Source organism: Rattus norvegicus, chromosome 6 (assembly GCF_021556685.1).
Source record: "Rattus norvegicus strain SHRSP/BbbUtx chromosome 6, alternate assembly SHRSP_T2T, whole genome shotgun sequence".
Classification (NCBI taxonomy): Eukaryota; Metazoa; Chordata; class Mammalia; order Rodentia; family Muridae; genus Rattus; species Rattus norvegicus.
Window position 1 is genome coordinate 137,262,302 of NC_141539.1, and position 13,839 is coordinate 137,276,140.

Here is a 13,839-nt window from a genome sequence, read left to right on the forward strand (position 1 = left end):
GGACCACACACTCACCATGTTACTGCGGGAGTCGCTGGCTACCACCAGCTGCTGTACCACCATGATTGCCCACATCTCAGACTCTCCAACCCACCATGCAGAGACACTTAGCACCGTGCAGCTGGCCGCCCGTATCCACCGCCTGCGCAGGAAGAAGGGCAAGGTGAGCCTCATCTCCTGCTGCCTCCTGAGGGCTCCCAGCCTCCCACATCCTCTGTAGCTATCCTGCGACCCTGGATGTCAGGGAGAGGAGGCAAAAGGTGTGTCTAGCTGCGGGTGGACCTCTTAGGCCCTGGTGCACCGAGCAGGGATAGAATGCTTACGGTAGAGTTTACTTTGTAAGGGGAATAAACACCACCGTAGCAGGAGACTTCTCAGGCACTCCAGGTAACCTGAGGTCACTGCCCTAGGTCTGGATGCTACACTAGCGTGGCCTTTCCTGCCTGAGCTCCTCCCTCCCAGCCTGTGACATGGTCCATGCTGATCCCCCCCCACCAAGAGCCCCCCAGAAGCCTCCCTTATGTTTTGTGTTCTGTAGTGCAATTCCCAGCACTTACTGCTCAGCTGCTGCTGTCTCACCGAGACACACTCTAAGCTGCTGAGAGGGCAGAGTCCAAGGAAGAAATGAGATGAGATGCACAGGGCTGTGTGCTGACGGGCGGGCGTACTCACAGGGGTCTGTTGTCTTGCCCCCAGCATGCATCCAGCTCCTCCGGAGGGGAGAGTTCCTGTGAGGAGGGCCGGGCCCGCCGTCCACCACACCTTCGGCCCTTCCACCCACGCACCGTGGTGTTGGACCCTGACCGCTCAGCTCCTGCCCTGTCTGGGGACCCTGATTACTCATCCAGCAGTGAGCAGTCTTGTGACACGGTCATCTACGTGGGTCCCGGTGGGACAGCACTGTCAGACCGTGAGCTCACTGACAACGAGGGCCCACCTGATTTTGTGCCCATTATCCCAGCCCTGAGTCGACGCAGGCCCTCCGAGGGACCCCGGGACGCTGACCACTTCCGCTGTAGTACTTTTGCAGAGCTGCAGGAGCGCCTGGAGTGTATAGATGGCAGTGAGGGATTCCCTGGTCCCCAGGGCGGCTCTGACGGAGCCCAAGCCAGCCCCTCTCGGGGCAGCAGGAAACCCTCCTTACCTGAGTCCACGTGCCTCAGGAAGGCTGTGGCCCCCTCAGTGGTTACCGGTTGCCCTCGAAGCAGCTCTGGGCAAGAAACTCCCCGGAGCACCTCAGAGCCCTCTAAGACTGGCCCACAGGGTGACCAGAGAGTGGACGGTACCCGGCCCGAGCCACCTGCCCCAGACAAGATCACAGGAGGCGGAGGCAGGAGGCTGCTACCCAGTCCAGCCCCTCCACCGCCTCGGCAGCCGGAAGCTCGAGGCGTCCCCACAGAACCCGGGGGAGAGGGTGCTGATAGCGGGCCGCGGACACCCCCAGTGGGCATGAGTGGGCAGGCACCCCTGCCCGCACTGCTCTCAGACTCAGCTTATCCCTCTGCTCGTGGACGCCATCTGGACAGGGGTCTGCTGACCACCACCGTGACCCTGCAGCAGCCGGTGGAGCTGAACGGCGAGGATGAGCTGGTGTTCACACTGGTGGAGGAGCTGCCACTGGGCGGACTTGCGGGGGCCACGCGGCCCTCCAGCCTGGCCAGCATGAGCAGTGACTGTTCCCTGCAGGCCTTGGCCTCAGGCTCCAGGCCAGTCAGTATCATCAGTAGTATCAATGACGAGTTCGATGCCTATACCTCGCAGGTGTCTGAGGGCCCCGGGGACGCTGGGGAGCTCCCAGAGGGAACAGTGTGGCCCGGTGGCAGTCCAGCCTCGTCCATTGGCTCCTGGCTGAGCGATGTTGGCGTCTGCCTGCCTGAAAGCCGTGGTACCACCCCGCAGCCTCCCTTCAACCCTGACTCTGCAGCAGGGCCGGGTCCGCCAGAGTTTCTTACCCCAGGCAGCTCCCTAGAGGACAGCAAGGTCAGGTCCTCAGAGTGTGGGAGACCAGACAATCCCGGCTCCTCGGCCCGGAGTCCCCACCCTGGGGAGGCGGTTTCGATAACTCAGACCCAACCTGGCAGAGAGCCTTGGGCCAGGTCCCCGCATGAGGCAGCCTCAGCCCAGACTATCCACTCCAGCCTTCCCCGGAAACCCAGGACTACCTCCACAGTCAGCCGAGCTCGTCCCAGCCGGGGTCCATACAGCCCTGGAGGGCTGTTTGAAGACCCTTGGCTACTCCGGGCGGAGGACTGTGACACACGCCATATAGCCTCCACAGGCAGGGCCCCTAGCCCAACCCCAGGCTCTCCTCGATTACCTGAGACTCAGATCGTGCTGGCTTGTGCCCAGAGAGTGGTGGATGGGTGCGAGGTGGCATCCAGAATGTCCCGGAGACCAGAGGCTGTGGCTCGGATCCCACCTTTGAGGAGGGGAGCCACCACGCTGGGAGTGACCACACCCACAGCATCCTGTGGGGACGCTCCAGCAGAGGCAACGGCCCATTCGGCCCATTCGGGAAGCCTGAAGGCCACCTCCAGCAGCAAGAAGAGCGTATCTCCCAAGGGGGCCTTCTTTCCAAGGCCTAGCGGGGCAGGCCCCCCAGCTCCACCGGTGCGAAAGTCTAGCTTGGAGCAGAGCACAGCCCTCACCCCTACCCAGGCCCTGGGACTGACCAGGACAGGAGCAACTTCTGCCTTCCGAGGGGAGGAGGAAGCCAGGCCCACTGGTCGCTCTGACTCCTCTGTCCCCAAGGCCACATCCAGCCTGAAAGCCCGAGCCGGCAAAATGGAGGTGCCACACCGTCCCTCTGGCCACATGTCCCTAGAACGGTGTGAGGGCCTGACACACGGCAGCAGCAAAGTCAGAGATGTTGCAGGACGGCCACCAAGGGCTGTGCCCAGGTTGGGCGTACCCCCCGCCAGCCCTCCACTTGGACCAGGTCCTGCCTGTAGGAGCAGCCCAGCCAAGGGCATTGGAGCAACCAAGCCTCCGGCTGGTGGAGCTAAGAGTCGTAATCTGGGGCCTAGTACCTCTCGGGCTCTGGGTGCTCCGGTAAAGCCACTGGCACCTGTGGTAGGCAAGACAACTGGTGGGGCTGTGCCAGGACCCAGAACTGCTCCACGGTCTGTGCCCGGTATTGGGGCTAAGGCAGGCCGGGGTACCATCATGGGCACTAAGCAGGCATTCCGGGCTGCCCATAGCCGTGTCCACGAATTGGCAGCCAGTGGATCTCCTGGTAGAGGTGGCCTCACCTGGGGCTCGACTGACTCGGACAGTGGCAATGACAGTGGTGTAAACCTGGCTGAGGAGCGGCAGCCCTCGAGCCCCGCCCTACCCTCCCCCTATAGCAAAGTGACTGCACCGAGGAGACCCCAGCGCTACAGCAGTGGCCACGGCAGTGACAACAGCAGTGTGCTGAGTGGGGAGCTCCCCCCTGCCATGGGCCGTACTGCACTCTTCTACCACAGCGGTGGCAGCAGTGGCTACGAGAGCATGATCCGGGACAGCGAGGCCACTGGCAGTGCCTCCTCAGCCCCAGACTCCATGAGCGAGAGCGGAGCAGCCTCCCCGGGTGCCCGTTCCCGCAGCCTCAAGTCCCCAAAGAAAAGAGCCACAGGTGAGCGGCAGTGCCGGCCCCTCCATGGGCACAGCACTCTACAGTTTATAGACACCCTGGGAGAGCCTTGATAGTGCGTTTGGTCTGCTGGATCCTGATTCCCCCTCAGCTGGATCTTGCAGCCCTGCGGGTTCCTCATTTAGAGGCAGCTCTGTGGAATACTCCTTTCTTGATTCTTGGGGGTGGGCCCAGCTTCTCTACCCTGGTACCTCACCCTGTGTGGTCTCCATGAATGCCAGGTGTGCATAGCCCTTGGTAGCTCGTAAGCAGTGGGGCCGTACAGCCCTTCCCAGGGTATAAACTTTAACCCAACCCTGGGAAAGATCTTCAGATTGCAAGCACGTGTGATAGTCAATCAGCCAGACACTTTCCTAGATAACCCCCGGGGCTTTGTTGTACGTAGAGGTACACGACCCTCTATAGTTTATAAGCAGTCCCATTGCGCTCCCTTCCTGACCCCACTCCATACCAGAGGCTGATCCTTAGACCCTGACAGTAAAGAGACAAGGGTTTGGGTTCGAGCTAGGCACTGGGCCCTGTGCTGGGCTCTCCCTACTCGGTGTCCCAGCTGCCCCAGAGTTCCTGCCAGCACTGCCCTGGCCCCTCCCCATCATCCAGAGGGGCAGAGAGGCTGTGAGTTAGAGCAGTAAGCGTTGACTGCTGTGCAAGCAGTCGTGCGGCTGTGCCAGGGATGTGACTCGACACCTGGGGTGTCCCTGGCTCTGTTTCAGGTCTACAGCGGAGGAGGCTGATTCCAGCGCCACTTCCTGATGCTGCTGCCTTAGGCCGAAAGCCCAGCCTCCCTGGGCAATGGGTGGACTTGCCCCCGCCCCTGGCCGGCTCTCTGAAGGAGCCTTTCGAGATCAAGGTGTATGAGATAGATGACGTGGAGCGTCTGCAGCGGCACCGGCTGCCTCTGAGGGAAAATGAAGCCAAGGTCAGGGAGGCTACAGTCAAGCCGGGAGCCCTGGGGTGGCAGGGAGGGCCAGCTGATGGCCTATCTGGGCCCCTGGAGAGGTGGCTAGGCAACCCCTGACCTCACCTCTTTTTTTTTTTTTTTTTTTTTTTTGTTCACAGCCCTCCCAGGATGTGGAGAAGGTAGGAACCAGCCTGGACCATCTCTGAGCTTTCATCCTGGTGCGCTTTGCCAGGGGAGGGTGACTGCAGGGACTCTTGAGGCTATGGCTGTCTCCTTCAGATTCTCCTCGCTTTACCTTGGGGGGTTGGCCATGAGTCTGTGTGGGCCCCAAAACGGGAGGAAGACTACTGTAAAAGCCAGGGAGCTGAAAGGCCCTATCCGAACCCACTCTTCCTGTCCCTTGCCAGCAGGGCCCAGTGTGCATCAGCTCCAAGCTGCGTCTAGCAGAGCGCAGGCAGCAGCGGCTGCAGGAAGTGCAGGCCAAACGTGACCACCTCTGCGAGGAGCTGGCTGAAACCCAGGGCCGGTTGATGGTGGAACCTGGGCGCTGGCTGGAGCAGTGTGAGTGCCCCTCTCCCTCTGTGGTGGAATAGGGGAACCCCCAGCCGGTGCAGGAGCCCAGACCCTGAATAGTAGGACCCCTGGCAGGTATAAGAGTTCCAGACTGTCCTTCCAAGTCTGTCCCTCCTCTGCTTTCAGCTGCTCTCACACAGCAGATGTCAGGAGGGCAGGATACGCTGCCCGGCTGACACTTTTCCTTGAGGAGTTTGAGGAACGTGGCTGCTGTTCTGACTTGTACCCTGACACTGTCTCTTTCTCTCCAGTCGAGGTGGACCCAGAGTTGGAGCCCGAATCGGCTGAGTATCTGGTGGCCCTGGAGCAAGCCACAGCTGCCTTGGAGCAGTGTGTTAACCTGTGCAAGGCCCATGTCATGATGGTCACCTGCTTTGACATCGGAGTTGCTGCCACCGCTGCTGTACCAGGGCCACAAGAGGTGGACGTTTGAGGCTGAGCACGGGGCCTAGGCAGGACATGCAGGGCCAGGAGTGTGAGCATGGGATGTAGGATGGAGTGAGGATATGGAGGGGGTTGGCAGGTTGAAGACGCAGGGTCTGTGCAGAACCAGGGGGGATCTCAGAGAGGAGACAGAGGGTGGGGAAGGGGAGGGCCAGCCAGTGGACAGAGAGCGCATGGAGATGGGAAGACTGTCGCCACCCAGACAGCCACGCAAGTGCCTTTAACTTTGAGTAGGCCTTTTCTCCTTTTCTGATTTGGTGCTACGGACTCACGACAGAACTCAGACACCAGCAGACAAGAGTCTCGGCCTAGGTGGCGGTGGCCACTCTGGCCAGACGAAAGCCAGTTTGTTTCTGATTTTTGCCTTCTTTACAACTAAGCAGTTTTGTGTAGCAGGGCAGGCCTGTTCCGGCCAGCTTTCTTTTAAGATCCGGGTTAATTTTCCTTTCCAGCAGCCTTCTCTCTGAGTGGCCTCTACCACACTAACAGGAGGTGTCTTCAGAGTATGGACAGCTAGCCTCGAGGCCCCTCCGCTCCTGGAGGGCTTCACTCCGTTCCTAGGACACCAGAGGCCACAAACTAGGGTTGGGCCACAAGCACACAATGCTTTCTTCCACGGCAGGAATTCATACCAAAACCACAAGCAAAAAACAAAACAAAACAAAACAAAAAAACCATGACGCGAACCACACCGCAAACAAAGACGGGGTGTGGGCTTTTTGTAAAAGTTCTGTTAGCTCCCTATTTTTGTATCATTTTGCCTATAAGCAAAGAGTTTGCAGTGGGAATTTGCAGACAAATGATCTAAGTTTTTATGGTTTTTCTACAGGTATTCCCAGGTCGGGGGGCTCTTGGCAGCTGTGGGGGGGCAGGCTTTTCCTGGGGGACGCTGGGGGGCACCATGGGGGTGGGGTGTGTGGGGAGGCTGTTCTTTTCAGATGCAGCCAAGGGGTGAGCCTGCCAGCCTGCGACACGGCCTGCACGCAGGTTCGTGCGCGTGCTTCCTGACCGTGGTGTATTTTCTAAGCGTCCAGACCTTTGTACAAATGTATAGATAACCTCTCAAGACCTGTTTCTATTTGTGACTAAAAGATGTGTCGATTGTTCGTGTGGTTCTGAGTTTCCTGAGCCCCTGAGGTGCTCACATTTTACCTCTCGAGGGGGGGTGAGAAGGCTGCCGGACATTGGGGGGAGGCGGCCAGAGGACCTGAGGGTTTTAGGGAGCTGTGCTTGGACTTGCTCTCTGACCGACCTTTCTATATGAGCTCCCACGAAGTCGAACAGACGGCTAGCAGCAGCCTGTGATTTCAGAAATCACACTTCTCTAACCACCGCCCCCCCCTCCCCAAGACCTTCTGTGACCCTAAGACCAAAGGTGAAGCTGGGAGCCAGTCTTGGGAGCCAGGTGGAGGGAAATGGCCCCTCCCCACTGAGAAACCTAAGAGACAAAGCTGAATTCCAGAAAAGGCTGTGGTGTCCTTTGTTCTTTGTCTTCCAGGGAATGAGCGCTGGGAGCCCAGCCGGACTGGCTCCTCCTATGATAGGGAGGCCTAGCCTGGGGTACCCTCTATGGTCTCACATTCCAACTTACCTACTGAGTTAATTTGCTTCTCCCTTTGTCCCTGTGCCTGGTCCCCTTGAAGGGTTCTACCTTGCTTCAGGCCCTGGGGTATTCCACTTTTCTTTACTCTTGCCCCTCCTAGTAGCCCCATGCCTGGGATACCCCTTTCTCTGGCCTCTAGCAGTATTTGTGGGGGCCTCTCCTTGGTGGCCCTGCTGCCGGGGCCCCTCCTTGGTGGCAAGTCACACCTTGTGTGGTCTCTGCATCCATAACTCCTAGCCTCGGTGGGGCCCTTGGGTGGGGTGGGGTCTGAGTCATCACACTCCTGCATGGTGGAGGGCTGGGCCCCAGAGAGCCTTGGGGGGTCCTTGCTGAAGAGAATAAGTGAGTGAACAAAGGAATGACTCTCCTTGTACAGGGCCCTGTCTGGGGCAGAAGCAGGCTCAGAGCAGACAGTACTCCGCTGTTTGCAGAATACCCAACAGTTCAAATGGAGTCTGCTCTGTGGCCACCGAGGGTCTGGCAGGGCCATCTCCTGGGCTGCCTTCCTCTGCTGCAGCAGGTGTGTGGGGCTGGAGGCACAGGCCAATTGGGAAGGTGCCCAGATTCCCTCGACCCCATGTCCTGGACTCTTCTGAGCCAGCAGCACAAAGGCTCTGAGAAGGACGATAATATTTTCAGCCAGCCCTATGTCATCCAAGACAAGTCCTTAGATTTAGATGTCCCATTGTACAGGGTATATTGAATTTCAGGGGGCTGTTCTCAGGAGAGGCGAAAAGCTTACATTATGTCTCACAGCTCAGTGGCCATGTGCACTGCACAGAGAGGTACTGTCTGCAGAATCAGAGCAGCATCGGGTCCAGGCGGTGTCCACTTAGAACGTGGGAAACGTCTCCCACAGGGTCCCTGGAATGGACTCTCCTCCCGGGCATGTGCCATTGGGGTTTTGCAGAGAGTGGATAGCAATTGGAACACCTCAGCTCCACTTACACCTTTCTGTCACAGGAGTGACAGAACCTCCATAGAGAGAGGCATCTCCAGCCTCGATCCCCAATCTCGTCCATTGCCAGGTACCTCTGTAGGCAAAGCCCAGTCTGTCAACGGCTCCTGGGTAAAGCCCACTGCCCACTGTCCAGACTTGAGGAGCGTGGCACTTGCTTTTTTTCTTGTTCTCCTGAAGCCATCCTGGGAGCCTAGCACAACCTTTCATCTGGGACATCAAAGCCCTCAGCCCTGTCATTAAGAGCTGGGAATCTCGTGGGGAGCAATGTGAATCCCTCTACGCCCATTTTATGGATGGGAACACAGCAGTCACCCAGAACCCAGCTCTGTAGTGGAAGCCGGGCCCATGGCAGTCTGCCCCGTGCCTACTGTAATGGGTCTGTCTGCATCTTCCTTAGGGACGGGAAAACTGAAACAGGGAGGAAGGGGCCGCTCAGGCTCCTGGTCCCATTTCTGCACACAGAGGAGGGTAGACCCTAAGGGAACATTCCCAGGGCATGCAGCCCAGGGAAGCCTGGAGTGGAGCTGTGATGCAGACCAACTTTAAGGGGTAACAGCCAGCAGGGACCTGAAGCCAGAGAGGCTGGGGCACCTGCCTGTGCCTCGTGCAGTGGGTACAGGCTTGTGGTGGGTCAGGCGTCAGCTCTCAGGCTCAGAAGCTGGCCTGGCACGTGGCCACATGCTTCCTTAAGACAAAGTGCCCGCCTGACTCAGCCTGCGAGTTGGAACCTGTTATGCTTGCCCCGGGCACAGAAGACCCAATGGGTAGGAGGGGCAAGGGGTTTCCAGGACACAGTAGGGAACTCCAAAGAGGCCAGAGCCAGCCTGTCAAAACAGGCAGGGCAGTAGCTGAGCTGCATGGCTGCACCCATTCAAGCCCCCAACGGGAAGGGGTGCTGTGGGTGTTGATCCCTGTGTAGTGTGCAGGGCCTGGGCGGAAGGAGAAGCCTTAGACTCAAAGTGCTTTGAGGTCTCTGGGAGTGGCCCCAGCTTTAGGGGGTCTACTTCATGGTCCTAGGGGAACTGTGAGGCCGGGTTTCATAGCTGAATCCTCCCAGGAGAACCCCTACATTTCTGAACTGGGATGGAGACACTTCCACTCCCAGCCTTTTACTCCTCTGGCTTGGCTGCTCCTTCCTGGGCTCTGAGCACTGGGACAAGGCCCTGGGATCTGCTCCCAGCAAACAGGAAGCTCACAGTGAGATCTCTCCCTCCTGACATTGTGTTTAGCCAGGCAGGATCCAGGCTGTTTCCACACAGGAAGCCCTGGAGGTTGGGAGGGGCTGGGAAGAAATTCCCTGAGCTGCCAAGCGGCTGGCTTTCCTGTAGGGTGGAGGCAGGATGAGGTATGGTGGGGTCTTGGTAGGAAGCTAAGAGCTACCCAGTGGTAGGACCCACTCACAGTCCCAGACTGGTGGCTTTAGAAACTCTCAAGTTATGAATGGGAACATTGATGTCCAGTCCCAGGGCCTGTCAGTCCTTCAGATAAATGCAGGGCAGAGGGTTTTCCCTTTTGCAGAATCCAGGGGTGCCAGGCACAGGGGCTAAGCAAGGAGCATCTGTTGTCTCAGGCCAGAGACCTCTGTGAGGTCTAGAGAGGTCCAGGTCTCTCTGAACCTTCTCTCCAGGCCATAGCTCTGCCCTGGGTAGCCCAAGGGTCCTCTGCAGGTGCCTTCCTTACCAAGGCTCATTCAAACATTGCCCCTACCCCCATCCCCAGTCTTTAAAGATGGGGTGAGGTGCAGGTCTGTGATCCCAGTCACTCTGTCGGCAGAGGTATGGGATCTAACATTTAAATCCTATCTGGATTTGAGACCCTGTCTCAAAATTTAAAGAGTGGAGAGCTGGGGCAGGAGAGATGGCTCAGAGGTCAGGAACAATGGTTGCCCTTCCAGAGGACGGCTCACAGCCATCTATAACTCCAGTTCTAAGCACTGCAGTGCCCTCTAAGGCAGGCGCACACACGATGCAGAGACATGACGCAGTAAGGGAAGGCTAGGGAAGGTGTTCAGTGGTAGTTTCTTAGTGCCTGTGAGGCCCAGAGGCGACCCCCAGTTTTAGGGAAACAGCAATGTAGTCCTTTAGTTTGTCTGTTTCTGAATTGTCCTTTTTAAATTTTACTTAGGTATTTTACTATGTTTTCAATTTTTTAAACTTACTTTTGTGTGTGTGAGGGTTTTGCCTGAATGCACGTCTGTTGCCTGTGCTACCGGTTTGCACTGCCCACAGAAAGGGTATCAATTCCCCCAGGACCGGAGCTACAGAGGTTATAAGTCACCACGTGGGTCCTGGGAATTGAACCTGGGTCCTCTAAGGAAGAAGCCAGTGTTTTCAACGTCATATCTGCCTTTCCAACCTTATTTTATTGACTTTTATTTATTTACTTATTTTTAGAAACACGTAGTCCAGAATTGCCTTGACTTCCCTGTGTGGCAAAGATTGATCTTGAATCCCCAATTCTCCCGCCTCCGTCTCCCAAGTACTGGGATATCAGGTGTGCCCCCATCTGGATTTTAGTTTTTATGTTTTATTTACTTTTCAAAATAAGCTCAGGCTGGCCTTGAACTCATGAACCTCTTACCCCTGCTGGGATTACAGTTGTGTGCTTCCACACTCAGCTACATAGAACCACGCTTAACATTAGTTTGTATTTAAGCATAATCTGAGGATACCACAGCACCCCCCCAAACCCCACATTGCTTCCCCAGTGTTCTGTCTCCCATTACTGTGACTGATGAGCCGGGGTGGTGGGGGGAGGTACATTATGAAAGACTGTGGCATCCCCATTGCCTTGGTTCCCCCTTGTCTTCCTTTTGCCCCAAAATTCAACCAAGGATGTCACATCAGGGTGACAATTCTGCACCTCTGGAGAGTGGGGGAGCCTTCACAGGAATGGTTGTGGATTCTGTAAAGGAAGTCCCCTCTGGTCAACTCCTTATTGACACTAGTCTGGACTTACAGTTGTTTATTTTCTGTTGTGGGTTCTGTCCAACCTCTTAGATCTATAACTAAAACCCAGCCTGGCTGCCCAAAGCCCTTGCAACCAGCTGATATTATTTCCTTGTCCCAGACTATTGCCCTGGGGACACTGCTGGCCTCCCAGAGGACCCAGGTATGGGTGATGGTGGATATAGGTCCGTCTTGTCCTTGTCTGGGCTCCTTGGGAAGAGGGGAGTTTCTAGAGGAAGAGACCATGTGCAAAAAGCAGGACCCCACCCCAAGCCTCACACCAGCCCCGATGAACCCTAGAAACTATCTAAGACTTGGCTGGGCCGTTCTTGACGGGAGCTCAGTACCAGCCTTAGGCTTCACGGTGAACTCAGTGGCCCAGAGTCGGAGAAGGGATGGAGTGGGAGTTGGCTGCTGGCCTCTGGGCAGGGTGATGCCACTTTAATTACTAGTGTGGCCTGGACAGCCCAGCCTGTCCCTGAGGCTGAGAACAGGAGAAATGACATCTCTGAGAACCCACAAGGCGGTCCCAGGTGAGGTCACTACAGCCACCTTCCAACTGTCGTCATAGTCACCTCGGGAGTAAGTTCACACTGGACGTGCTGCCTGGGGCAGCCAGGCCTCTTGCCAGTGGTTGGCTTGTCCTTGCCACCTGCCATCAGTGGGTGTTGGCCAGGCCATTTCCCGAACATCCTGTAGACCAGGCTGGCTGCAGGCCTGAGGTGGTTACCACTTGCTCTTGCTTTCAAAGCAGGAAGCAGCTCCTCCCTCTGAGGGTCCTGGCTGTACAGCTATGGAGAAAAAGAGACCAGTTAGTGGAAGAAAGGAAGAAGTCTTAGCCCACGGAGGGGACCTGCTATGGAGGCCCCTGGTGACGTAGGCTCTCTCCCAGGGTCCCACACTATGCTGGTGAGGACCAGGGAGGATATCTGAGGATATCAGGTGTGGGTCCTTGGCAGCTCTCCCTACGTGGTGCCTTAATTTCCCTCACTGTGGAAAGAGCATCTCTTGGCTGCATCCAAGTTGTCGTAGACATCACACACAGGCCTCTGTGCTCGGAATAAATCTCTCCACCAAGGATGACGGGCTGTATTTCTTGGAGCCTGTGGCTGTCTCAGGGCTGGTCCGCCTGGCAGACATGCACAGACGCTGCCCTCCCTGATTTGTGGTCCTGGCTTTGCTGGTGCCGGCTCTGGACATCTTTATGAGATGAAGAGGACTCCGCTGAAAACCGGGATGAGCTGCCACGAGCCATAGCTTGGCTGCCTAGGACAGGAGAGACTTTAGCAGTTAACTGTAGTGGAGTTCTTGCCTTTGCTGGTGAGAGGCTCCAGCGTTTCCTTTGCAGAAGGCCCTCTCATGTTCCAGTAACATTCCTGATCTTCTGTCTCACCTCACTGTTTCTGGGCTAGCCTTTCCTCGTCCTGGAGCTCGGATCAGTGAACACACCCACAGAGCCCATCACAAAAGGCTGGGGCTCAGACATCTTCAGCAGCCAAGAAATTGTTGTCACCCACGTACTGGACAGAAGCAGGCATGCGATCTGGTCATCCCCGCTCCCATGTTGTAGAGAGCAGCAGTTAGACAGCTCCAAGTCTCTAGAGAAGTGATGCCCAGGCCCACCTCTCCGGTGAGCACGGCGATGTGAGCTGTGCCATTTTGGAGGACAGTCGGCAGACGTGGTGCTTATCTGGGCCCAGACACTCTCTTTCCAAAGCCAAATGTGCCAGGGCTTCAGACCTCTTCTAACCAGTTATGGGCTGGCACCAGAGCCCAGAAGATCCAAGGCTTTAGGGTGTCAGGATAGGACCACATCTTTCTGGGTCATGTCCCTTAGTGTTCCCATGGCTCTGCCAGTAGCCCACTGCTCTGGCTAAGTCTCTGCTAGTGATCTCCAAGAAGTACTGTGCATGAGGAGGCCAGGGACTTCCAAGGACAGGAAGTTCCAGACCCTGCCGGAGACGTGGATAATGTAGGGTAATGTAGGGTGATTGCATGGCCTGAGCATGTACCCTGCTGCCTGGGAGCTTCTGCAAGAGAGAGGCAGGGAATGATTTCCTCCCTATGCCCAGTATTTAGCCTCTGCCTATTATGTTTCTCCAGCGGAGACCCACTGTGTGCCGGCAGCCAGTGGAAACAGTGTATCCTCACCAATCTTTCCGACAAGGCCCTGGGGACCCAGTCACCCCTCACTAGTGGTTTTCTTGCCCTTGGAAGGACAAGCATTTGCTGTCATGGGGCAGATTGGGGGAGGTATCTGTGGGGACACTCCTGGGAGGATGGAGATTCCAGAAGACCTGGAGTAGGTCTGTTACCCTCTGGGCCTCAGTGGGTCCCCACAGGAAGGAGAGTGGATTGACCTAGGGCCTGGGGAAGACAGTGATTCAGAGCTGTCAGCTCTATGATATGAACCAAGAGGACAGTTCCTGGGGACAGTAGCCCAGCTTCACCCCATTAGAGATGGGGTGTGGCCAGGGCTCTTTGCCACTGGCTATGAGTGCCTGCAAGGCACGGCCAGGGAGAGAGGTGGCCGGAGGGCCTACCTGGCAGCTTGTGTCACAGTGTTAGGTAATTCCCCAACATGCTGAGCTCAGGGCTCCAGGTATCAGTCTGTGTGCTGGTTAAGAAGCTGTCATGGAAAACAATGGCTTCCAGAGGTGGCCAGACTCTCACCAGTCTGTGTACACACACATAGATATGCAGAGGTGCACATTCTGGTCTATCTGCAGCCAGATTCCTACAAGCTATGCCTCTGTGTTTACTGCTGGGAACAGA

The 13,839-nt window shown here is 56.8% G+C and overlaps 1 protein-coding gene across 4 annotated transcripts in view; it reads left to right on the top strand.

Annotated features, from left to right (window-relative positions):
• Kif26a (kinesin family member 26A) overlaps positions 1-7,013 on the top strand; it is a 35,993-nt gene extending 28,980 nt beyond the window's left edge. Inside the window, 6 exon segments of one of the 4 annotated variants that reach the window (NM_001414931.1) lie at positions 1-163; positions 697-3,616; positions 4,348-4,553; positions 4,694-4,714; positions 4,946-5,096; positions 5,360-7,013. In NM_001414931.1, coding sequence (NP_001401860.1) covers positions 1-163; positions 697-3,616; positions 4,348-4,553; positions 4,694-4,714; positions 4,946-5,096; positions 5,360-5,541 — 3,643 coding nt within the window. In that variant the 3' untranslated portion in view covers positions 5,542-7,013. 4 annotated transcript variants of the gene reach the window in all.
• Positions 7,014-13,839: the final 6,826 nt, after the last annotated feature.